This window comes from Haemaphysalis longicornis, unplaced genomic scaffold (assembly GCF_048455015.1).
Source record: "Haemaphysalis longicornis isolate Haplotype H1 unplaced genomic scaffold, Haemaphysalis longicornis Haplotype H1 scaffold_6, whole genome shotgun sequence".
NCBI classification, from domain to species: Eukaryota; Metazoa; Arthropoda; class Arachnida; order Ixodida; family Ixodidae; genus Haemaphysalis; species Haemaphysalis longicornis.
The window spans coordinates 68,916,100-68,941,679 of record NW_027526407.1 but is presented as its reverse complement, the minus strand read 5'-3'; the positions used below and the strand labels follow the sequence as shown (position 1 = coordinate 68,941,679).

Sequence of the window (25,580 nt, the reverse complement as noted above, 5' to 3'; positions counted from 1 at the left end):
GAACGGCTGAAGAGTCCGTTGCAGGTCTCTTCCCGTTGGTTATGTCTCGTGGTTCGGTTCTCTTTCTTTCTGGCTAGTGCTAGAGCAAAGCTTGTTTCCATTGGCGAGGAATTCTTCACTGCGTATTCCAGAAAGATCCTCTCCGGCGTTTCTAAGCGGCGCGTTCTGCTGTCAATGCAGTCCGTTTGTTTGAAGGTATTCCTCCCTCTCATGGTCATTTGGTTCTCGTTATGCGTAAGTCCTTCTTTTTTCCACGAGCCTGCCTTCAAGATTTTTGTTTTCGGTATCGGTAATTGTCGCAAGAGCATCCTTGTCTGTAGCAGGTGTATCCTTATGTTCGTCATGCTTTTCATCTTTCGTTTGGGCGTTTGACGCTACCTCGCCGCTGGCTTCTGCCTCATCATTTACTAGCCGAAACGATGTCCTGATGCTCAATGGATTCTTCATAAACGTTTGCGGATGAGTTTCCCAAGATGTTGTTCTCGGTCGTCTTTTTGCCTTCTGGTCGGCACAAGATTCTCTTCCTGGGGTAGTTCACGTTACCCGTCGCGGTAAGCGGAATGTGGTCTTTCACCGGCACCTTGGAGTTGTTGCAGGGCTCCATCAGAATTCCAAGGCTCACGTTATCTTGGTTCAAGGATGCGGGCATCGTGATGTCTGAAAAGTGTTAGGACCCGTCCTCACTTCGTTTTCTGGGCGGGGTAGGTGCGAGCGCCACCACATGTGGCTGCTGCTCCGCCAGACCTCTGGATTGCAACCGGGAGAGCGAAGAACGGTGAACGGCGCTCCTCACATTCATGTCGATCTGGTGAGCCGTGCCCTGGTGATGCTCCAGAAGGACCTCGTCGCCAACGCAGCTGTTGAACGACCGGGGACGCCGGCATTCGGGTACGATAACCATAGGCGTGCGCACAGGGGGGGAGGGGGGCAGGGGGGGGCGGCCGCCCCCCCCTAATAATCTGAAGGGGGGCGCCAAATTGCCCCATATTTTGCCAGCACATTAAAGTAAAAATTTCTGCTCAGAAATATTTTGTATGTGTTGCAATTCCATCGCATTGAAATAAAAAATTGCCCCCACCTCCCCGAAGGGAATCGTGAGGAAGTGCGAATGCATTTCTTGCGCCGAGAGTACACGGCGTAGTAATTCTGACATCGCCTTGAGAGGCGCCCAGCCAGCGAACGGTCTAAACTGGAGCAGAGCGAGCAGGAGACTGTAGCGAGAGAGCGCGCGCGAGCCGACCCACGGAGGTCTGGCGGTTTATCGCTGCATATAAAGGGGGGTACGCCGCGCTGAGCGCGCCGAGCCAGGTGGCTGAGAGAGAAGGCGGGCGCGCGAGAGAGAGGGGTGCGCGCGCAGCTGCAGCCAGCGAGGAGAGAGGAGGAGCGAGCGAAGGGGGAGGGGGACGCGCGCAGCGGCGCACGGCAGCTGCCGGGCGAGGAGAGGGATGCGTACGGCGTAGGGAGCCGAAGGCGCGGCTTATGTAGGCTCCCTAGTACGGCGCACACCGCCGCGCCGCGAGGGAGCGGTGAGGGCGTGGCGTCACGTGGTGAGTGACGTCACTGCGCCGTTGCTACCGACGTTCCTCTCCGCTCTGCGCCGTTGCTAGGGAGAGCAGGGCTGCGGACGCCGCCGCCGCCGGCGGTGGATGGTTTGGGGTCGCTTATAATGTGCATCGCACTTAAAAATTTTATAACCATCCCTCTTTTCACTGCGTTCGGACCGCTACGCCTTCAGTGGGAAGAGGTCGGGAGTTGCTAGAAGGGGGGGGGGGCGCAGCGGTAAGACTTTGCCCCCCCCTAATCGAGAACTCTGCGCACGCCTATGACGATAACTGCTCAGATCCTGCTCACGTCGAAGGTGGGCAGGATCTGAAGGTGGGCAGTGGACAGTGAACAACAACAACAACAACAACTGCGGCGTAGCAGTCTTACTGTGGGTTTGTTGAAAGACAGCTGTCGCCTTCGTGCCATCCTGCGGCTGGCACTGCGGCGTAGCTGTCTTACTTTACAAAATTGTCTCTTTTAAGGAGATGCCTCCTGTCCGATTTCTGTTTTATAGATGCCATTGTATAGGAAATTATTTAACGAGTGCGCATTAAATAAATAAGTAACGTTAAATAAATTCCTGTATAATGGCATGTATAAAGCAGAAATCGGGCAGCGAGGCATCCCATAAAATAGGCATTGGTCATAAAGTCTGGCCACAAAGCCAAAAATGTGCATGAGAATTTCACGGGGTGCACCCATAGGCATTATCATGGCAACATACTTTGCCAAGCGTTGTCGAATATTGGCCTTCCAGAGCTTGGCCAATTGTTGGCTTGTCACCTTTCCCAAGCGCCAGTCAATAATGGCGGCCGAGGAATTGCGAACCTGGGACGCATTGGCCTCTGATTATTTGCCGTGCTTGGGCTTGGCAATTTCTGCTGCTTGGGAACGTCTTGTACACATTGAGGTTCGTATGTCTTCTAGTCATCTTAGCTACTTATCAACATCTCACGGAGCCCAAGACGTCGGAGATCTTGCACAGGTGTCCTGTAGATAGCCGCCGGCTCTTGCATGGGAAAAAAATGTTTTTTTTTTTAAAGTAAGCATGCACGTATACTGCCATACGCGGCTCTTGGTGTTCAACAATAAAGACCATAAAGGGCGATCTTTGTGCAAAGTTTGAGAGCAAACAAAGTAGCGTTTTTTCGGAATTTTGTTTGCAGACGCTAGCTCACATCGTCGCACGCCCTGCACATCACGAGCCATGCGCGATGAGCTCTGCCGCCCCACTTCCGTAAGTTTCTACTGCATGTCGTTCCGAATTCGTCACTGAGAAGTTGCTTTCCGGAGCATTTATTTCGCGCGCCTACCACGAGACCCGCTGCTTTTGCTAGGCCACGAGACGTTGCACGTGCGGTCGCTGGTGCTACCGTCGGAGTGGACGAAACAAACGCAATCCATGGCGCTTAATTCGTCGGCGCGTGCCGCGAAACTAATATTCCAGGGACCGTAACGAAACTTTGGCGTGACCTTGGCTGAACATGAAGGTCAGATCTAGGGGCATCGCTACCAGTCGCACCTGGCGAATAAGCTTCGCCTAAAAGTGTACCAAACGCATAAGAAAAACGTGTGCGCTGACGTGTTCTAATTCCCAAAGAGTTTCTTAAAATATGAAACTATGCTAATTCCTATTGTCGCCAGAGCAAATTTACCTGAAGGGCTGAAAAAATGTGCAGTCGTAATAACTCTATGCTTCCCGACAATAGGAAAACCTTCTAGCCGTACTACAGTGGCTAGAACTAGAGCCGTACTACGGTGTTTCAAAGCAATTCGAATCATGGAGTTTCATACGAAGTCATTCAACTCAAATACGTACGGGACTAACGTCCCGAAAAATTGAGAAGTGTGAATTTAGAAGCAGCAGAATTCGTAGAATCGGTAGAAATAGGACACTCAGCGCTCAGCAGTACGTGGCGGCGCCCCGATCGCTAGAATTCAGGGAATATACCCCGCTTTCCTACACAAGCTGTCTAGCGAAACCGACAAACTCCCCCAACGGCGGTAAACGCGGGAAACAGGGAAAAATTGGGAAGATCGCCGCGATCTACGATCGCGGCGATCTTCCCAATTTTTGTGGTATCAACGCCGATTGTGAAATCTGCTAACTACAAAGCAGGTCGCCAGCGTGTTTCGCATTGACTCGGGCCCGAACGAAGCGGCGTCTTCTGCGCGTGCAAGCAGGCGGAGATGCCTCCCGACAGCCAGCGTTGTATCCTTCGAGGTTTCTCCGACGAGCTCGACTGGAAAGCCGTGCACTTCGTCAATCGCCTTCCGCCCTCCCAAGTTTGCAGCGCTTGCGGACTCGTGGTCAGGCGGACGGGTTCGCTGAGTTGCGGCCACTTTCTGTGCGGGCCGTGCTGCGAGCAACTGCGAGAGCCGCCTGGGACGCCGCTGTGCTGCCCGTTCGACGGCGAAGCCTGCTCCGAGGAGAGCGTCCGGTGGAGGGACTTTTCCGCCGAGAGCCTCTTGGAGAGACGGGTGAGGAGACAGGCATTTAGGCTGTGCTGTTGGTTGTGTGTTTACGTGGCATGGGCTGTGTCTACGGGCGTTTGTGGTAGGTAACGAAACGAAGCAGCGGCGGCTTAAAAGTGCCCGTTGAGATTGGAATATCGGTCGCCGAAGGAAAGTTTTTTGACATCTCTGTGTAGTAGGATGGTTGGGAACCTTCAACGCTGGAGGCCGCGTGAGCCTGTACAATTAGGTGCGGCCGCGAAGCTCTCACGCACTCGCGGTGTATCGATGTGTGGCGAAGCCATCTTTCCATCGCGCGCGTCAGCGGGTTTTGCAGAAACAACGCGCCTGGGTAAGAAAACTGATGAGAGAAAGAAAAAAGACAGTCGTTCGATCTGCCACGCTAGGTGGGGGAGAATGGGATATGAAAAGATACGAGCTCCCGCATACACATAGCTGTTCAAACACGCGGACACTGAAAAAAAAGGGCACACACAATCGCGCGAAACAGTCACTTTTGCGAGGGCTGCTTCCGCATACACAATAAACACGCTCACCTACAGTGTGCGTGTTCTCGCCTACAGTGAGAAATGGGTGCATGAAGTTGGCGAAAAAGCTGAAAGGGGAAGCTGACCGTAGAAATATGGATTGAAAAATCAGGAGGTTGAGATCACAGTGCATTCAAGGAAAGAAGTGTGCTGGAAGCATTATTGAGCGGTCAAGACGCAGCAGTGGGAAAATATTGGCGAAAGCCCATGGAAGAGCGAAAGGTGGACACCATTTGCTTTAAATGACGAGAGAGACTGCCAAGGTTTAATCTTTTACGTATGTAAAGTGGTAGCACTTACAGATTGCCACAACTGGATCCGATGTTTGAAGCCGTTAGTTGCGCGTGCGACCTTGTGGATCCTACTTCTGCAGAAAGGGTGGAGTAGAAGTGGCATTTATGCTATCCTCCTCCATACTAACAGCGCACACAAACGCCACTGCATTTGAAACTACTTAACGAGGTGACTGATGATGACGATTAAAAGGGGGGGTCATGCAAGCCACCATCAATGCTATCCTTATCCTCTTTTGCAGGTCTACTGCTGGAACAAAGCCAATGGCTGCAGCGTCATTGTTTCTGCTTCCGACCTCCACAGGCACTTCTACCACGAATGCACACATCATGCAATCTCCTGTCCCAAGTGCTCGACGAAGGTTCTTTGCAATAGTCTGTGTCTACACCTGAGATCGTGCAGCGGTGGTCAAGAACCCTACGCGACTGAAAGTGCCCAGGGGGCAGGCGACCACCAGCAAAGCACCGAGGTGGCAGACTTGAAGGCAATGCTGTCGACGGCAACTCAACAAGTGAAAGAGCAGCTTTTAGAAGTGAAAGGCCGGCTCGAAGTGCTCTCCCTGGACGGCACCTTGCAAACGGAACAGGTGAGCTCACTCTCCCACACCATGAACAGCCTGAAGGAGTTGCAAAGTGACCAGGGGAACATCCTTTCCCGTACCATGAACGACCTTAAGCAAACGCTGCAGCGGGACCTGGAGAGAGGGGCGAATCGAACTCGCGATGGTATCGCCCGCGTCGCTGCGGACATCGGCGTGGTGAGGGACAGACTGTCGGAAACGGGCAGAGAGACATTCCGGGAGATGAACACGTTGTTACGCCGCTCACTTCGCACTCAGTCTACGCATCACTGGATACTGAAGGGATACCGTTCGCTGAAGGCCAAGGCCAGGCGGTTGGGATCAGCCGACCGTTACAGCAGTCCCGTTTATCTCTGCCACTACTTCATTTCACAGGGAGTGTGCTTCGAGAGGGACTGCGACGATCTGCTGCTCTCGATGAAGATTTGCGTGAAGAAGGGTGAGCTGGACGAGTATCTCGAGTGGCCGTTCCAGAAGAGGATGGTGCTGTGTGTTGTGCATCCGGAGACGTATGAGAGGAAAGAGATTCAGCTTCTTCCGGAACTTGGGGACAACCGTTATGCGAGGCCAACATCAGCGTGCAACGAGACGGTTCACTCTTCGGATACCCTTTACCTGGCCGACCTTGAGCGCGATGGCTACCTCAGGGGAAACGAACTCGAGCTGTGTTTTGAACTCACGTGACTTGTGTTTATGCGCATGCTACAAAGGTCTCACAAGCCGCCTCCACGCTCTGTGCCAAAGATGTCGCTGTTGATAAGAACATCTTTTTCTTTTTATTTTGAAGGTTTTACAAAAATTGTCTCTTGTAAGGAGATGCCCACAAAGGAGAAAAACGGGACGGAAAAAGCAGCTGAATGACAACTCGGCAGATGTTGTTGTGTCAGGATCTTGCTATTTGTTTGTGGCCCACCTTGTCTAAGTGTGTATGTGTCTGTGAAGCACGGAAGGAGTGTGTTTTTTAATGGGAAAACAAAATGAGATAATTGGGAGAGTGGCAGGGCACCTTTTCTGGTGCAATAACCCAAAATTTCGTATAGCTTCGTGGCTTTGATACCGCTTTAAAAAGTGTGCACAAAAAAAAAAAAAAAAACGGAATCGCCGCCCGTTTACATTGTGCGGTTCACTTTCCTAAAAGGGTGAACAGTGTGGCTTGAATCGTTTCCATCTGCCAACTAATTTGGTTGCTTCTAAGTAAACCGTTTGAATTAGCTTACCTCCTACACTTTCTACCATCTTACTGTGCAAAATGCTTCCTGTAGCTTTTTTTATGCATGCTCTGTCCAGTGGTAATTTACATATCTTATTCTGTGTGTGTACCTTTTTAAAAAGTCTTTCCCAACAGTATTAATGCTATTGCTGTTTTTTATACTGGGCTGATTGTGAGTCTGTGAATTTTAAGTTTTTGCATGTGTGTTTTAGGCATTTCACGAGCATATCCTTTCTTTAATCTTTTATAGTAGATGCAAAAAGTTTTCTTTTTTCGTGCTACAGTAAAATGTTTCGAAGTTGAGGACTTTTGCATTTAGTGGTGGCCTTATGGGTATTCACCTGACAAAATTTGGATTAAAACCACGTGACAGTGACCATTTCGACCAGCGGTGTTTGCAAACAGGAAACTGCGTTCGAACCTAGCTTAAAACTTCAAATTTTTCAGCAAATTTGGGGTTTTTAAATTTTCGGTTTCACACAGATAGTGAAAAAATGTAATAATTTTAATAATCCATTGGGTGGTATGCGAGCATCGTTGGTCCACAGTGGGTAGATCCGCCGGTCTTTCAAGCAAAAATAAAAATAAAAGACGTGCAAGAAATATTTGTGAGAGCTCATTTTAGTGTTTAGTGCCGCACATTTGAAATCTGGCCAGAACTCCATCAAGAATTTCTCGTTGCTTTCCATGCTCTCGCAATCTGCAGCATTTCTTCAACGAGTGGTTCCATTTCTTTTCCAAAGTGGTGAAGTGTAGGAATCTCTTTGCACTTGCCGAACGTGGTCTCTCCTTATCACTAAGAGGGACCATATTTGCTCATAAAGAAATTCTTCTTTGGTTCCCGTAGAATACTGACCCAAGTTTGGAGGTACATCCATTAGGCAACTTTGGTTTTTGCTCGCTCTCTTCGTTGTACCTGACACACGGTTGGCCACAGTTTTGCAGCTAACTGCACAAACCTAGTGGCGTAGCTGCTGTACGAAGTCAAGTCTTGAACACAAGCTTGCAGTTTGAAATGTTGCATATGCGACGAACTGGTACGAGCGAAGATAGAAGCATCAAAGATTAATAAGTGCCATGTGCTGTGTGCCACGGCAACCGGGACACATAGATAAGGGACACATAGATAAAGAATTGCAACGTTTTTCAGCATTCCTTTGACCATTAATTTTGCTTGAATTCGTTGTGCTCCAGGATTCCAGGGCCCATTTGCCCGAACGCGATAAGTTTGGGAATAAGTGCCCAACTACGACTTCAGCGCTGTCTAGGTAATAAGTCGTTTGTCCGAAACTGATACAAACGCTCGGTTAAGGTAGCGTTTTCGTTGAGTTTTCTGGCAACCGGCTAATTTGCCGTGACCGACTTCGACTTATGGCCGGTATTCAATGGCGTGGAATGTGTTGTGGTGTCACCTGGTTTCAGCCAGCTGTCTGGTGGCGCCGCCCGTGACAAGGGACACAGGGGGGCGTGCCCGAAGAAAGTACTTCTTGTTGTGACGCTGACGGCTGCAGTGGTGTCTGCTCTGGCCCCGACGAAAGCAGCGTCGGGGTCAACATAAAACACAACAGAATGTATGCTGGCAACCATGCGAGTGCGCCGCCATATCTGTGGCCAAGCGTCTGTTGCTAGGCGACGTTGTGCGCACGGCCCCCAGATCAGGCACCCCTCTTCTCCATGCAACCAGTATTTCTTTCTCTATGATGCAACCATGTGAGTGCGCCGTCACTCGTTACGTCGGGCTCCGCGGGATGGCGGCACTTGCCCATGTCCGTGGCGCATCGGCCATGTCTGTGGCCGTTTCCAGTGCTGCCAAGCGAAGAGAAATTGACCGCTAAACTTTTCAACGAATACCATCTATAGGCGTCTGATTCGTAAGCGGGAACTTCATCGGGAACTTATGCGTACGGGCAAACGGGCCCAGAGCTTTATTCTAGATACTCCAGGTGGCGCCACTGTCCCAGTGGTCATTGTAGCCAAGATAGCCGCCGGCTCTTCCATGAAAAAAAAAAAAAACTTTTTTTTAAGCAAGCAGGTATATATCTGCAATACGCGGCTCTTAGTGTTCAACAACAAAGACCATAAAGGGCGATCTTTGTGCGAAGTTTGAGCGGAAACGGAGCAGCGGTTTTCTCAGAATTTTTTTGACAGACGCTAGCTCACCTCGTAGCACGCCCTGCACATACAAACCCGCGCGCCGAGCCACGCGCGATGAGCTCTGCCGCCCTACTTCCGTAAGTTTCTACTGCATGTCGTTCCGAATTAGTCACTGAGAAGTTGCTTTCCGGAGCATTTATTTCGCGCGCCTACCACGAGACGTTGCACGCGCGGTCGCTAGCGCTACCGTCGGAGTGGACGAAACAAACTCAATCCGAGGCGCTTTCGTCGGCGCGCTCCGCGAGACTAATATTCTAGGGACCGTAACGAAACTTTGGCGTGACCTTGACTGAGCATGAAGGTCAGATCTAGGGGCATCGCTACCAGTCACACCTGGCGAATAAGCTTCGCCTAAAAGTGCCAAACTACAACCAAACGCACGAAGAAAACGTGCTGACATGATATAATTCCTATTGTTGCCAGAGCAAATTTACGTGAAGGGTTGAAAAATTGTGCAGTCGTAATAAAGATGCAACTCCATTAACACTGATTGCTTCAGACGGGTTTGCTTTAAAGAAGTCTATGTTTACATACGCATCCACCCGTCTCACGTAAATGCGCAATGACGCCAGTGAATAAATAATACAAACGCGAGTTCCCCACGTGACTGGCTGGTGGCGTTGGTGTCCGTTGCGGCGCACGTCATGGATCCATGGGCGCACGTGCTCCGCTTGTGCAGTGCCATTACAACCATCACTACTGCGCAAATCCTCCCTGCACTGTCGTGGTTAGATGGGGAGTGATGACTCGCGCTGTAGCGACGCCGCGGCCTTGAGCCGCGACCCTCCATGGCCGCGACGCCATAGAGAAATAATTTTCTCTGTGGCGACGCTTTGTGAGTATTGTTTTTGTATGAGTGGAACTTGTTGCAATGTTGCTTTGAGAGCGCGATAGACACACTCGGTTCTGGAACTAAGCCTAATCTGATTGTGCCACGCTTGTAGCTATCACGGAGCTCAGCCTTTAGAATCCAGTTACATCCGCTTTAGGATGTCACAAAAGTAGAATTTACTTGTTTGAATAATTTCTGTTTAACGCCTGGGCTTCTATTATCGCTTTCATTTCAAAATTTAGCTAGGGTGCTCAAAGTTTCGAGATCATTTAATTTCGAAGGCCAGTTGCGATGTATCAGTGCCAGGTACGAATCATCCATACATTTTTTTTTGTAAGCCTCTTGGTGTGATAGCATATTGGTGTCTGCGAAACGGGCTGTGATTATATTGTACTACTACTTGCAGTCCTGAGTCCTGCACTAACGTGTTCCCAACGTTTCCACTTCCAGAAGTGGTCAGGTGCCCTCAGGCCTAGTTTTTCTACCAGTTGCATTTGGGTGGGTGAGTTTTGCTCAGCAAAACCTCTGCGCAGCATTAGCACACCATTCCTGGAGTTCAATAAGCGCTCATAATAATTTGGCAAAACTTGCGTGCTGCCTATGTAAATCCATGCCAGCCTTTTGGTCACGCCCTTCGTCAGGTGGGAACTTGGGGCAGCCAACAGCAGTGGAACAAAATGGCGTTTTTCAAGTCTATCGTGCCAGTTCCGGGAATTTTGTTCTTTAGAGTGTTTTGGCTTGTGTTTTGCTAAAGTGTGGCCCAGCCGTGCCATATGGTATAGGCATATTTTTTGTACCCTAGCAGAGAGTTTTTGTTGACGAGTGGTTCCGTTCCCTGCAGTCCTCATCAGACACCTTCTCCTGTTCCTGGGATGACGGCGTGGACTTTGCCGTTGCCAACCAGCGGATCCAGGGGGGGCTGGCAGACCCCAGTGGGCCAAGGCCTGAGCTCTGTAAGGCATTATTCTGAACCTCCTTTTTGGTAATCTAAATACTATTTTTAAATACAATGTTTGGCTCGTTCGGTCATTGACAGCAGACTGAATTCAAATCACTTTTACCCATTTGCAAATACGCTGAGTTCAATGTGGCATTGCAAATGCCTCGAAGCTTAGCTACGTATGTAAAAAATGGTTGGTTTATCTAAAATGCAGCAAAGCATATCTAATGAGTCGTAATTAGTGAAACATATATTGCAGCGAATAGAGACCGTAATTTTCAGGTTTTAGCGTGTGCTTGACATTTGTCCTGCAGTAGGGCATAAAACTGAATTCATAACATGATAAAATCAGACGGCCTGGTTTTGCCAACAGATAATGTTTTAAGGTTGAGTCTGGACTGTAGTTGTATCATCTATCAACTCGCTGACGCTATTCCCCATGGTTGCACATTTAAGATGCCTGGTGAGGTAGGTTGGAAGAACCTCCTCTTCTGCTGTCGCAAGTTGTTTGGTGCACTTCAGCACTGAGTTTCTGTATGTGCCTCGGAATGTCAGCACCATGTTTTTTTTATTCGATGTGTGTTTGTTTTTCAACATTTTTATCTCAATCTATTTTTTTCAGGCAAATTAAGTTTATTATATATGTTTGCCCTTTCACTGCAGAGTTTTTTTTTTTTTTTACGAGTTCTCATGTGAAAATGGCAGAGAGAACTCCCTGCCTGTTCTTTCCTTTTTTTTTTTTTCATCTTTAATCCACTGTTAATCCACTTTTACGTCCTGAAGATGTAAAAATTTTTTGATTGCTGCCTCAACAAAACGCTTATTATTCTCCATAATCAGGCTTTTACAGAGAGGGGCGGCTAAAACACAGCAAAATTTTTTCTTGGTTGCATCGGGCTCGCCACGGCTGCGTTGGCGAGGTGAATTCAAAGCAGCGCGGAAGAAAAAACTTGCGCTCCATCTGCAGTTTCAAACGTATACCCTGCAAATTCTGTCTTTTACGTGGCCTATATCTTGAGACTGCCGCAACACACCTGCCATATTTTTGTTACACTAGTTGCCTCGGCAGTGGCATTTAGTGGCAGGGGCGTGCGTCTTGGAGTGGCTGGGAAAAAAAACACTAACCAAAAGCCGTGATAGTGTGACACTGATTTTTCTTCTTCTTCTTTTGGCAATGCTAAGGTTGACACCCTAAGGTTGACACCCTTTTATTTATTTCACTTCCTAGGCAGCCTTCCCAGGGGAGTCGTCCCTCGAGATTTCCTCTTCCCCAGTGCCCTGGGAGTCCATCTGGGAGCCGGTCTCTGAGGAGGACCGCAGCCGGTCTTTGGCCACACCGCCACCCGGAGTGGAAGCCCGCGAGGTCCCTGTTGTGGCCCTCGCTGCAGGCACCAGAAGGTCAGGGTCCTCCTGTACACGGCCACCTGGGAGGACATCCTTAACATCAAGGTGTTGTTTGCCCCTGCCAACAACACTGATGTCTTCCGGGCCGAGGATGGAGTGGGTGGGCGCATCACGTGAGTGCATGTTCTGCTTGCACTGGGCTCGGTCGGCACTGCACTTCATTCGCTCGCTTCCTTCCCCCGGCACTGTCTGGGCAGGGATTCTTTAAACAAAGCAAAGCAGAAATTCTCGCCGATGTTTCAATGTATGGTGGTGTCTCTCTCATTTGTGATCAAGGACAAGTGACCGCTGAAATTCTCCTTGGACACGGTTGACGAAGGTTGCAGATTGTTTGTTTGCTATGTGAAAGCCACACCATTGCTCTTGCCAGAGAGGCCTGCCTTTTGCTCGGCAAGCGGGCCGCGTAGCTGACACAAAAGATTGCGACAGAGGAAGCTAAAGCCAGGTTGCTGGGGATCTTGCCCTGCGGCTGTCTTTTGGCACACCAATTTAGATGAGCGGCCATGTTCCTTTTGCATTACAGTTGCTTTTTCTTGGGGTTCCTGCCCCTTTTAGTTTTTGTGTGCGTGCAATGAGTCGGGAGCAAAAAGTGGACCTTTGCCGGGGGTTGTACGTGCGCAACTCTGAGTTGGTTGGAGGTGTTTGTGCAGCACTAACAGGAATACAATAGCGCAAAAGTGAAAGGCACTGCTCAACTTGGCAGTGGTGAAGGACATGAGCATTTGTTGTGTACAATGTGTGCACCAGGAAATCGACGTGATCTGCTTCTGTTGTCTGAAAGGCAGCATGGCCATTGAACTGCTGCTGTGATTTGGCACTGTGAGGCTGGGGCCATGTCCTGTGTATCTCCTCAAGTATTACAAGTATCTCCTCTCTGCTTCCATTGTTTTACCGTCTCCCCCTCCCCCCCGCCTTTGTTTCTTCCTGCCTTGATCTCTGCTCTCACTCCAGTCGCACTGCTCTCTTACACTGTGTCATTGCATGATTTGTTCCATCTTTTTTCGTTGCCTTTTCTTCTTGAGCACTTTGTACTGTCGTTAGGTTCCCTGCTGTTGCCAAACCAGTTCGCTTTCGTAGCCGCCACCTCCCGCTTTTTCTTCTTCGTGGCCTGCCCAGGGACTTCCCCACAGCACCTCTCTGCACTTGTTTTCTTCGCTAGTTTGCGATCGGAGATGATTGAACGAGGTTCGTTTTCATTTTTGTCTGGCTGCACACGCGGTATTTAATATCAACACCAACTGACAATTGTCGTGAAGGGGAAAATAACCAAAGAGGTGGAAAAAGACGGGGAGCTTCTTGCACGTACCAATCACTCTTTCTGTTTCCACAAATAAGGCGTGTTTGCTTCTTTGCTTGTAGCCATGGCATTCACGTCCTTCCCTTCTAAAGCACGGTGCATGGCTGGTGGGCTATAATCGCAGAACGTTCCTGGAGTGCACAAAATGTTGTTTTTAACTAAGGAATTTAGGATTTAGTTAGTTGAGTACTCGTAACATACTCAAGACCAAGTTGTGCAGTGATTATGGTGGTTTTTGTTAGTCCTTAGCTAACGTATCGCATCAATTTGTGTTCTAAATATGCAGTGAAATTAACATTTGCGATTATAATTTGCCATGTAATAAATTTGCTTCAATCATTTGTTTTTGGGTGGTTCCGAGAAATATGTATGATGGGGGTTTCACTGTAGTAGCTCCATTTTAGTGAAGCTGGCATTCTCTGTTCTTAGTGTTCTGTTAAAGCAGTGTAACAGTTGTGACCGTCTAGATCATGAAGTTCATAGAAAAAGTTTGAAGCTAGAGCACTGCACGGGCCCGAATTCCCGGCTAGACTTTCTCGGGGATCCACCTGCAAGGACAATGAAATGGTAAGGGCGTCCTGTGGAGCTTTGTCAGTGCAGCCCATCTAGTCTACAGCAAGCCTGGACTGAGCAGCGGTGACTATTAAGATGATCAACAGCTGCTGGCATTCATTGAAAGAAGTGCTTGAGAGCCCTTGTTTGGGATAGCAGCAACAGTGCTGTGCTTGTATGTTGCAGTGGCACTGAGACTGCTAGTGCACTGTTGTTTTCTGTAAAGCTGCACCCTTTTCTTGTTTGTTCAGTAAGCTAGTGTGGCTTGTGGAGCCAGTGTCTGCTTCTGTTCTCCAATCTCTGTTGTTGCTCACTGGTGCAATAAGAAATGTGGCCGTTCGGCTGCGTCCTAATCCAATCTGGTCCCGTCGTGTATGCGGGGAGGTTTACATCATGAGTAGGGTATTACCCACCGCGGTGGCTCAGTGGCTAAGGCGTTGCGCTGCTGAGCACGAGGTCGCGGGTTCGATTCCCGGCCGCGGCAGCCGCTTTTCTGATGGAGGCGAAAAGCAAAAACGTCCGTGTGTACGAGATTTCGGCGCATGTTAAAGATGCCCAGGTGGTCAAAATTAATCCGGAGCCCTCCACTATGGCGCGCCTTATCGCCTGAGTTACGTCGGCGTGTAATAATCGGCCCTACAATCAATCAAATCATGAGCAGGGTATTGTCAAGGTTGAGAGAAGAACGTTCAAACGCCCCTTCATCAAACGATGTTGGTTGAAACTCTCACCTTTCTCGTGAGGGATTCATCCGCTGTCATTGAGATCGAGGGCTTTGATCGTTAAGGGCTAGACTTTGTGTCATCGGGATTTGGACCTTAATCATTGACGGTTCAGACTTCGATCATTGAGGCCCTGACTTTGCTTTTGCAATTTTCTTTCGCCATTTGCCGAGAAAGCTTTGCATTTCAACCGTCATTGTCATTGGATGAAGAGGCGTTTGAACTTTGTCGTCGGGCTTTAGGTGCTGGCTTCCAAAACTGCGTCGACCGTGTCAGAATCGGTCAGTCCTGATAGAAGTTGGCTGCATGCCGCAAGGGACCCTGGTTTGATTCCGACCATGGCGAGCGTTCCTTTTCTTGAGCCACTTGATGTGCCGTCACTTATCATGATCGTGTTTTTGTGAAACCCATTCTGTAAAGTTGGCTTTACTGCAGTGAGTTTCATTGATGGGACAATCATTGTCAGGGGGGACAGAAAGCTTCGCTTTAAGGAAGGCGCAAAGAATGCGACAACAGAATTTCCTGAATAACTCTGTCTCTCAGTGGGAGCCACCACCACCTCCACAGCTGTTACGGAGTCAGTGAGTCAACTCTGCGTTTGCCTCTCTAGGAGAGTTGTCTTTCGTGTGTGGCAAGCCTGGCATTCAGTGAAAGCCTGTCGTGCTTCCACAGAGAGCCGGCATTCTGATGAGATGAACAAGTTTACATGGTCCCTTTGAGTTTATCTTAAAAAGTCTTACTGTATATTGGGATGTGAAGACTAAGGGTATTTGGATGTTGATTTTCTTTCGTTGGCAATGCTTTGCTCAGAATTCTTCACCCTTCTTTTCCTTCTTATGCAGCATTCCCAGGGCAGCCCCTCTCTTGCGGTGGGCTCCTCTCCATCGCTTCCCTGGTAGAACCCAGTTCGGGGCCGCTCTACGAGGTGGACAGCAGCCGGTGCTCTGCCACCCCGCCACCCGGTGTGAGGCAGAGCCGGCGAGTGCCCCACCCTTGGCTGCCACCCGGCACCTTTGGGAAGGTCGGGGGCCTCCCATACACGACAACCTGCAAGGACATCTGCAACGCTGTTGCTCCATGCACCCCGTGGAGTATGCGGATGTCTTCTGGGCCCAAGATGGAGTGGGTGCCGTGTAACGTGAGTGCCATTCTTCTCTCTCCTTCCTTTGCTGGCTGTGTGTTCTATTCGTGTCACCCGGATCTCCTCCGCACTGCGCTCCATTCTGTCACCTTCAGCTTCCGCCGAGACGCATCCTATGTTCGCCTCTTTTTCACGTTGTACTAGGATATTCGAACAACTAGTGAACTCGCTGGTGGGTTAAAGCGACCTAAGGGATACCAAATTATCCTTATTTTCGGCAAGAATGTGTAGGATTGAGTTAAGGGGGGACGCGGCTTTCAACTTCGAAAAAATGACCAAAACATCGTTTTTTTGAAACCCGCATATTCGGCTTCTATGTTTCCTATTCTGTGCGTCTGCAAAGTTTTTACGCTGAAAAGCGTCGCAAAGTGGCATAAAAAAATACTTTTGTCAGGCGCGGTGACAAACTATCAGCGCAAAAGGGCGAAAAAACGGCAATTTTCGGAGCGCTCTATCTCCGCAACGGTGCCACCGGGCGCGGCCATTTTGATATGGTTAGATCGGCCGAGCGATCGTTTTTCCGGTTCCGCTCGTCTCTTTTATCTTCGTTCATTCACAAACGCACAAACGGCAGAAAAGAAACGACGCACAAACGAAGCTAGAAATAAATGCTGAAGCGCTATTGGTCCTCCGGTCGGGGCGCAGAACGTCGACCCTCCTGATTGGATGTCGCGGGCGCAACGCAAGATGGCGGCCGCCTGAGCTGCGTAGCGAGCGGATTGAGTTCATTTTCGCCGCTTCGCTCGGCCGAGTTTCTGTTCAATCTGTGGTATTCAACACGGACGTTATCGCGATGGGAATGCCAGAGATAACGAGCCAGATTACGGGAAGTTGTGTGGCTCGAAAGGCGGAGGTCATCGAACGCTTCGTGGTGCGCGTGACTCTACCGTCGCCAGACCCCGGAGGGTGACGCGGTGTGCGCGCTTGCGATAGCGGTTCGTGAAGTGAACTTTTAGTCGGATTTGCGATGTTTACACGCTTAGTTAGTGCTGTGTTTTGACTCTGGGCTCGCTAGCCTTGAGAAAGAAACGGTCGACGCGTCAAACGCTGCGGCGCGCACGGCATAGCCGACGCGCATTGGAGCATCACATGACTGGGCAACCGGTTACGATTGAACGCCAGTAGTTGTAATTAATGCCTGCGACGTTAGTTTTCATCTTAAAAGCGACCTGACCAGCCATATCAGGTATAATCAAAGCTCGATATGTCGCGGTAAGCGTGCGCTGCGATGCGCGCGAGCCATATCGCCTTTCTTGCGCAATGTTTCCCGTGCACTTGTAATTTTCATGCAAACAGGTTTGAGTTAGTAATATAGGAATAAAATATGCTCTCTGCGTTAAAAATGTACGTTACTGTGGCAGCATTTAACAGTGATTTTTTTAGGGAAATTATTGATACCATTGCTCAGGGCATACTGGCTGTGCTGCGAGGAATATTGGATGCCTTGAATGTCAAAAGTGGTAAAAAAAAAATATGCTCTTGCATTGAAGTTGGGAGTTATGCAGAATACTTTACCAAGCTTCAAAGTAGCTCATTTTCAACCTTGTGGTATGCAAACTTTTGGCAATGAACACCTGCACTATGAGTACTAAGTTGCTGTGCCAGGCAAGATAAAACATGAAAAAAAAGCCAAAAATGTTCAAATTTAAGTTAAAAAAATGCTTAACTTGTTGCCATGGTGACAACACTGCAAAAGGAGGTTGTCCAGTGCGATACAGCCAACCAACTAACCTACTTTGCATTGAAAGCCCATTGAAACCCATCTCCCCTCCGTTTGGTTTGCAAAGGGGGGTATGTACTCTTCACGGAGGAGCTGAAAATGATGTTTTCTGGAAAGAGAAAGGCTGAAAAGGCACTCCAATTTCAAGGCAAGGCCTTCCAGAAGCCCCATGTTCAAAAGGACATGAAAGGCTACAACCGTGACGACTTTTGATATGTGAAACCTATGTTGCAACTTCGGAAGCCGTTTTCTCAAAACATTTTTTTTTGCCACCTGTGTCGCTTGTCCCAGGGATTTCTTCGTGACTGCTGGGTCTATTTTGATTCCGTTTCTTGCATTACATTCCTTGATGAACTGTTCAGGTCGTGACACTTTTAGTTTTCCAGATTTGTTTTTTGTGATTTTTTTATTCAAATAATCGTTCACAGTTGACATGCCTGTTGCACATTAACCTCTAAAAAAATGAAAACTAAAAAACATTGTGTTGTAAAAAAAAAATTCTAAAACTGTCACGACCTCGTCCATTCATTTGAGAATGCAAAGCACTTCGAACAAGTTTTCTATCGTGTGTTATAAGCCGCTCAAGCTCGGTACAAGCGGAACAGAAAGAAAATTTCATCCATAAAAAAGTTATCAAAATATTAACTTCAAATTTTTATGGTGTTATCACAGAAGCATTTCCAGTTGCTGTGCCAATTTTCATCAAAATCCACAAAGAAATAAAAAAGTTGATTTTGAAAGCCACATCCCCCCTTAAGAGAACAGCCAACTGTAAAAAAAAAAGCTGGTCTTTCGCAAAAGAAAAAAATTCAACTAATAATGTGATCATTGGGGCTTAAACCCAGGCTGCTGGCATGAAGACCCGCAACCCTACCCTTAGGCCACTGGGGCCGGACAGCAGTGCCTGTTTGGTAGTTGCTAAAGAGAAAAAGCTTTCAGCAAAATCCAGTAGGTGGTGCTAGTGAAAGTGCGCCTAAGTGGCCAAGGTTGCCAATTGTGTGGCCTCAACGCACTCAGTAAACAGAAAGAGGAAATTAACACGTGTGGAGGAATCTGGTGCCGACGTTTCGTGTAGTGGTGCTGCGTCCCTCTCATTTCTGACAAGGACGAGTGTCTTAAAACTCTCTCGATGCAGTTGGTGAAATTACGCTTTGTGCGTTTGGCTACTTGAATGCCCCAGTGTTGCCCTGTTGTAACAGCGAATCACACTGGGTTAAAATGGTGCACTTCGAGTAGCGCCAGGTGAGGAAATTCCGTGCTGTAGAATATGTTTGGCTAGTGTCCTGTTGAACTGTGGATCTGCCTTGCCGGGCAATAGGCGCAATTTTTGCACTGTAGCTGTGATCCTTTGTGGACGAATGCTTCCCTTCCCTGCAGTCCTCCTCGTGCGACACCTTCTCCTGGCCAATGTCGGAAAGACGACAGGGACGTAGCCGCGGCCAACCAGCGGATCTGGCCAGGGCTTGTGGAACCCAGCATGCTCAGCCCTGAGCGCTGTGAGTGGTTATTGTTTTTGAACATCCTGTTTGGTGGTTCAAATAAATTCCTAAATACCATTTTTTTTCCTTTTTTGTCATTGACAACATTCAAGTAATTTTCACGTCTTTTAAGTTATCTGTTGGCAAATGACGGGTTGAACTTGGCGTTGCGTGGGTCTTGAGTTGTTGCCTTATGAAGAAATTTTTAATGCTGAAAAAAGAATGAACGCGTCTTAACATCGAAATATCGTTGTATATGAAACCAGGCTCATGTGTTACGACTGATGTTTGATAATTCCCAGTGAATGAAAAGTGAAAGTTCTTAGGATTACACTAGTGAATTATCTGTATGACATGCGTAAAAACCAGTGTGTCGAACCGCAAAAAATACGGGTTCGGTTACGGTTCGGGTTCAGGTAAATTTATTTTGCTCCGGTTCAGTTCCGGTTCGACTAATTCTATCCACGAACCGGTTCGCGAACCGGTTCAAAGTGTTGAACCGGTTCGTGAACCGGTTCAGAACTGAATTATTAGCAAGGCGTGAAAAATCAGTTTTGTATACTTTAAATTCATCAAAACTGAAGTACTTTTTTTCTTCACTCGAACTAGTGGTTTTTTGAAAATGAGCTGCAATACTACTGTCAAATTTGAAAATATTGGCCAGGTGTAACAGAAAATGTACCAGCCTCTTTTTCACCACCCCTACTGTCATCCTAGAGACTACACAAAGCCGCCGCCAAGAGACATGAGTGTGTTATTTATTGGTGCCCCTTTCTTCTTTTTATTGTACTGCTTAGATGCTAATAATGACTTAAGACATTGCCCATTTTGCTTGAATTACTTCCTTGTTACGTCACTGCTGATGCTGGGTGGCAGAAAATTTGAAAGTTTTTTCGGTGTTTCTCACCCACTTCTTGTAAAAACAACTTCCTTAACGAGTCACCAAAGGCAGATCTTTCAAACAAGGCAAGGTAGGGCTTTGTTTTCATGGTCCATTTAGGATCCTTGGCCAAGCATGTAAGATGACGCGGCGGAAAAATATCGCCGACCAGGGGCTGCGGCCCCTTCGTTATCGGGCTTACTGCGACAATCAAGAGCGAATGCTGCCTGCAAAACAATCAACAAAGAAAACTTCCACGTAAAGCGCGCAAACACACGCCCGCGCACACAAAATGGCGTTTTATTCGCCTGTGAAGAGCAGCTTTACCTGTACAAGAGACTACCAAAGACGCTAGTGGAAATCAGCGAAACCAAACGTACAGTGCCCAACGCTGGGCACACCTGTCAATTCGAAAGAACACAGTCTCTAGAATTTCGAATAGACACGTATCTTCGCTTACCTCACCCGCCGCGGTGGCTCAGTGGCTAAGACGTCGTGCTGCTAAGCCTCAAAAACGCGGTTTCCATTCCTGGCCGTGGCGGCCGCTTTTCTGATGGAGGCGAAAAGCGAAAACGCCCGTGTGTTCGAGGTTTCGGCGCTCGCTAAAGATCCCCAGGTGTTCAAAATTCATCCGGAGCCTTCCACTGGGCCGCGCCTCATCACCTGTGTAGCGTCGGCGCGTTAAACCTCATAATCAATCAATGTTCTCTTTCCCCGTGCAGTACGTTTAAGAATCTTATTTCTCCGGCCCCTTCGCCCTATTTTCCCCTCTTCCTCGTTTCGTGAGGTTCGCCTCGCTTGTATAAAGCCGATGTCTCGAACCAATAACAAACATATGTGCGTCCCTTTCTTCGTGTGTCCCGTTAGTGACGCTGTTTTAATTCTTGTGATTATGCATGTACCTAAAAGCCAAAATTTCAACACACTTTAGCTGCTGTAAATAGGCATAGGCAAATGTAGGGCTTGAACCTTGGCTGGTACACAGTGCAACAATCTCGTGGACTGATTGCACTTGCACTGTCCCAATGAGGGAGAAAGAGAGAGCGACAAACGTTTTATTGAGCCTTTTAAGGCCCCTTGTGGGGGCGTGGTGGCAGGCGCACCGGCGACCGCGGGAAGGGTGAATTCGGTGCTTCAAACATCGTGCAGGCTGCCAAGAGTTTGACATTTCTTCTTCCCAGCCTTGCACCCTGCTTGCTCGACCATCAGCAACATACCATTGCAATTAGGAGCCTTAATTGCTATACTGGTGTGCAGTCGTTTCACCATGTTGTGGCTATGGCGTTGTGCTGCTGAGCCGAAAGACGCGGGTTCGATTTCCGGCCGCGGCGGCCGCTTTTCTGATGGAGGCGAAAAGCGAAAACGTCCGTGTGTACGAGATTTCAGCGCACATTAAAGATCCCCAGGTGGTCAAAATTAATCCTGAGCCCTCCACTACGGCGCGCCTCATCGTCTGCCTTGCGTCGGTGCATTAACAAACCTCACAATCAATCAAGTAATCAAATTGTCACCATGTTGTGACCGTGATGAGCGTGTTCGGAGCGTTTTGATTCATTGAACGGGTAAAAGTGAGCGAGAGATTGCGAAGTTGATGGCGCGTGAAAGAAAGAAGTCCCTAATGACACTTACCACCCGTTATCAATAACGGGATGGTCGAACCGTTTTGTCGAGAACCGGAAACCGTTATTTCTTTTTTCGGTTCAGTTCCGGTTCGGGTTCAGCCGGCTCAAAAAATAATGGTTCGGGTTCGGGTTCAGTTCCGGCAAAAATACCGGTTCGGTTCCGGTTTTCGGTTCGGTTCGGTTCGGTTCCGGTTCGACACCCTGGTAAAAACAATGAAACTGAACTATGTGATGACATTAAAAATGTCCAGACGCTCTTGCATTGGGCAGGTAGGTCCCTCCCAGTGCAATTTTTTAATGTTACTCAGTTGGGATGGACTGTGGTAGCATTGCTTATCAGCTTCCTCATGCTTTACCAGGTGATTACGTGCCTAAAACACTTTGAGAGATGAGCTCGAAAGAAATGAGTTCGAAAGTGCACTTTACCTGTGATGTTAATGTGCCTCAAAACGTTAGCACTATGTTCATCATTATTTCTTGTTGAAGAAGAGAGATGGGTCTCCTTTTCAACATTCCAACCTTGCCCTCTCTTTTTGACTGGGAATAAACAATAGACTTCATTTAAGACAAACTTGGTGAAGATGAAGTCTGGGATATGCCGAACAATATGGGTAGTTATTTTTAGGTTTCCACAGACTCAAAGCAAAAAAAAAAAAAAAAAAAAACACTTAGGACAGAACCGCCTCACGTACTCTTCTGTTTAAACGAACTTTCACCGTGACTGCCAGCGCTGCTGCTTGGCAGGGCATTCAGGCGACTGAAGGGAAAGCAAAAAGACAAAAGAAAAGAGGAAACTGCACAAAGCGAATCTGTGTGTCTGCGCCATGGAATGAGAGAGCGAGAGAAGAGAAAGTCGTGGATAAAGCTGCCACCTCCGCCTGCCCTTACCTGCATAACTGGCGATAAATCAAGAAAAGAAAAGAAAAGGACTAACCTTTTCTTTTACTGCTTATGCAGCCTTCCTGGGGCAGTCCTCCCTGGAGAACTCCTTTTCCGAGTGCCCTGAGAGTCCAGCTCGGAGCCGGTCTGAGAGGAGGACGGCAGCCGGTCTTTCGCCGCACCGCCACCCGGTGTGAGGCATGGCCGGCAAATGTCCCTCCCCAGGCCGTCACCCGGCACCTTGGGGGTCGGGGCCTCCCATACACGGCAATTCGGAAGGACCTTCAACGCCATCGCACCGTCCATTTCTGTGGACAACAAATCTTCCCAGTCGAAGATGGAGTGAATTGCCACGTATTGTGAGCTCCTTTCTCTGGCCTTCGTTTGTTGGCTGCGTGTTCGGCTTTCTTACCTCGGATTCATTTTGCACTGTACTTCATTCTGTTCCTTAACACTAGGCTGCCTAATCACTAAATCTTGCGTTTGCTCCCCTTTCTAGCTGTACTAAGAGAATCAAACAACTAATATACGTGTCGGTGGGCTAAACCAGCCTAAAGAGATGTCAAACTGTCCTTATTTTTAGTCAACAATGCGTAGGATTCACCCAAGAGAACATGCCACAGTAACGAAAAAAAATTTGCTGGTCTTTAGCAAAAACAAAAAATAAAATCACTGGGATTCGAATCCAGGCTGCTGGCTTGAAAAGCTACGGCTACCCCTTGCCACTGGGGCTGAACAGCGGTGGCTGTTTAGGAGTTGCTCAAAGGAATCGAAGGTCCCAGGCAACCCAGTAGACGGTTGTAGTGTGGGTACATCTAGGCAGCCAGGTTTGTTACACGTATACTAAGGAATTCATCGTACTAGCGAGCATTAAGACGGGGACACAGCTAAAGAGAAGACGAAACACACGCTAGAACTTCAACTCAGTTTATGCCACATAAACAGGAAAACACCAATAAGTACATGAAAAAGTATGTTTTTTTTACGACCAATAAGTACATGAAAAAGGAATGGGTTATCGTGAAAAAAAACATACTTTTTCATGTACTTATTGGTGTTTTCCTGTTTATGATAGCTGAGTTGAAGTTCTAGCGTGTGTTTTGTCTTCTCTTTAGCTGTGTCCCTGTGTCTTAATGTTCGCTAGTACGACGAATTCCTTAGTATACAGTAACCAACTCGCCCAACTTAGCGCTTTAGTTGTTACACGTAGCCTGGACGCAGCTTTAGTTGGCTAAGCAAGGCGGAAATTCATACGGGGGGAAATTGCCGATGTGTTTCATATAGTGGTGGTGTGTGTTATGACAGATGGACAAGCATTGGTTGGAACTCTTTCTCGATGCACTTGGTGAAATGGCAATTTGTGCATCTGGGTACATGACTTCCACGTTGTTGCTCTGTTGGGGCAGCAAAATCACACCGAGGCGAAATGGTGACCTTCAGGTTATTCTGGTTCAGGAAATTCTGTGCTGGAGAATATGTTTGGCTAGTGTTGTGCTGAACTGTGGCTCTCTTTTGCTGAGTGATAGCCTTATTTTTTGCACTGCAGTTAAACCTCGATATAACGAAGTCGTACTTGCGGCCGAAAATTTCATTAAATCGAGAATTTCGTAAAATCGAGGTTTCGATTTTACAGTTAATTTAACCAGTTATTGAGGTTTCAAAACCTTGCCCATCGCTCAGAAACAACTGCTATGTAGTTACCTCTAACTTAAAGCGAAATTTGTACTAAAAGTGGCCGCGAAAATTGTGTGAATTAAGAGCTTCAACACTTAGGCAATGGAATTCGGATACCCGACAGTAACTCGTGTCGTCGTAAAACCGGTGCTTTTTCCGCAACGCCTCATTAAATATGATAACAGACTAGGCTTCCACTTTTTCTTTTTTTTTCCATTTCGGTCACTACTAAACGCCGCTGTTAGTCAATTGAACCCGCGTAAATGCCCCGTGAACTTCACCCTGGCGAGGTGCTGGTTCGAAGTTACTCCTCTTTTCTTCCGTTCGGTGGTAGGCTTAGGCGTGGTGTTGAGGGGTGCGGCGGGCCAACTGCGGAAGGGTGCTATAAAGCTTTCGAAGGACTTTTTTCATGCACAAAGGCTCTGCAGTATGGGCGCGTGATGCAACCACGACACTCGAGATAAAGCCATGATTTAGAGTTGAGCGGAGTACACACGAAACGCTTTTACTTTGTGGAGCAGCGCTTACGTGCTCCCGCTAAAGCGGAAAGCTTACATTAAATATCTTCTGGCCAAATTTGATTAAGCAATTAATTTTATGCCCGCTGAGCCCTAAAGAAACCGATTTCTCCGCATCGCAGCTGTCTAATGAACACGTTTTGACCACGTCCGGAGAGCAATTTATTGCCACCAGCACTCGATGTTCAAGCCGTAGTGAAGAAGTCCGTAAGCAGTGCTTGGCGTTTCTTGACCAGGGTGGGCTTTACGTGACGCTCTTTGCTGACAGCGCTAACAAGGCTTGCTCTTAAACATTCCAGTGCCCCTGCGTGCCTCCGCAGAACGTCGATGGCATCCATCACTTCGGTGGCCTTCGGTTTCACCGACACTTCCTCGGGCTCTTGTTCGGAACACTTTTCTTTCCCTTGGAGTGCTCATGCTGCTTATAAGACTCATCTAATGATGGACGAACAAAATATTAATGTGGCTATCAGCGAGCACAACCTAGAGCAGCAGCACCGTGAGCAAGGACGCGTAGAAAAAAACACTTGAAGTAGGCTTCGGCAGCCTAAGCATAGAGGGCGCTGGCGTAGGCAACGATGGAGACGTCAAAATGGTGGCGGTACTATTAAACCGTCCATAGCCGCTAACGGTTTTTGAGCAGCTTCTTTCATCGCTTTTAATTGTTGTCAACCGCATAATTCAACGCTTTTCTTTCATTTTAGCCTTTTAAGAGTTAATGTGAGTACTGAATGTTTTCAATGTAGGCTCTGAGAGGCAAAATAAAACGTGCCTCGACCGGAATTTCGTTCTTCCTTTCTCGCCATGACTTCGTTAAATCGAAAGCGCCGCACGAAATTACTTCGTAATATCGAGATAGAAATACATGGATTTAGCAAAATTTTGATAGAAAACTTGAAAAAATTCGTTATATCGCGAATTTCGTTAAATCAAGGTTCGTTATATCGAGGTTCAACTGTATAGCGGTGAGCCTTTGTGGATGAATGCGTCTGTTCCCTGTAGTTGCCCTCATCTGACGACGCCTTCTCCCAGTCATCGGATGATGGCATGGACTATGCCGCTGCCAACCAGTCAATCCGGCCACGGCTTGTGGAACCCAGCACGCACGCAGCCCTGATCACTGTGAGTGGTTTTAA

General features: G+C 48.1%; 2 protein-coding genes across 3 annotated transcripts; both read left to right on the top strand.

Annotated features, from left to right (window-relative positions):
- Nucleotides 1-3,593: 3,593 nt before the first annotated feature.
- LOC144142869 (uncharacterized) lies at nucleotides 3,594-7,380 on the top strand. Its single transcript, XM_077674684.1, has 2 exons — nucleotides 3,594-4,026; nucleotides 5,083-7,380. The coding sequence occupies exons 1-2, from the start codon at nucleotides 3,736-3,738 to the stop codon at nucleotides 6,103-6,105; spliced, it is 1,314 nt and encodes a 437-aa protein (XP_077530810.1). The 5' UTR covers nucleotides 3,594-3,735; the 3' UTR covers nucleotides 6,106-7,380.
- Nucleotides 7,381-9,447: 2,067 nt separating this feature from the next.
- On the top strand, nucleotides 9,448-25,580 carry LOC144142868 (uncharacterized). 2 transcript variants are annotated; one of them, XM_077674682.1, is made up of 7 exons: nucleotides 9,448-9,620; nucleotides 10,459-10,570; nucleotides 11,786-12,074; nucleotides 15,375-15,670; nucleotides 18,771-18,889; nucleotides 22,331-22,611; nucleotides 25,447-25,580. In XM_077674682.1, exons 2-5 carry the CDS (start codon nucleotides 10,490-10,492, stop codon nucleotides 18,882-18,884), a joined length of 780 nt encoding a protein of 259 aa, XP_077530808.1. In that variant the 5' UTR covers nucleotides 9,448-9,620; nucleotides 10,459-10,489; the 3' UTR covers nucleotides 18,885-18,889; nucleotides 22,331-22,611; nucleotides 25,447-25,580. The 2 variants fall into 2 exon arrangements, with proteins under 2 accessions (XP_077530808.1, XP_077530809.1); XM_077674683.1 differs by having other exon boundaries at nucleotides 25,477-25,572.

Coding starts and splice junctions, on each gene's coding strand:
- LOC144142869 (XM_077674684.1), top strand. CDS start 3,736: ATGCCTCCCGACAGCCAGCGTTGTATCCTTCGAGGTTTCTCCGACGAG. Junction 4,027..5,082: donor AGAGCCTCTTGGAGAGACGG/GTGAGGAGACAG, acceptor CCTCTTTTGCAG/GTCTACTGCTGGAACAAAGC.
- LOC144142868 (XM_077674682.1), top strand. CDS start 10,490: ATGACGGCGTGGACTTTGCCGTTGCCAACCAGCGGATCCAGGGGGGGC. Junction 12,075..15,374: donor GGAGTGGGTGGGCGCATCAC/GTGAGTGCATGT, acceptor CTTCTTATGCAG/CATTCCCAGGGCAGCCCCTC. Junction 15,671..18,770: donor TGGAGTGGGTGCCGTGTAAC/GTGAGTGCCATT, acceptor CCTTCCCTGCAG/TCCTCCTCGTGCGACACCTT.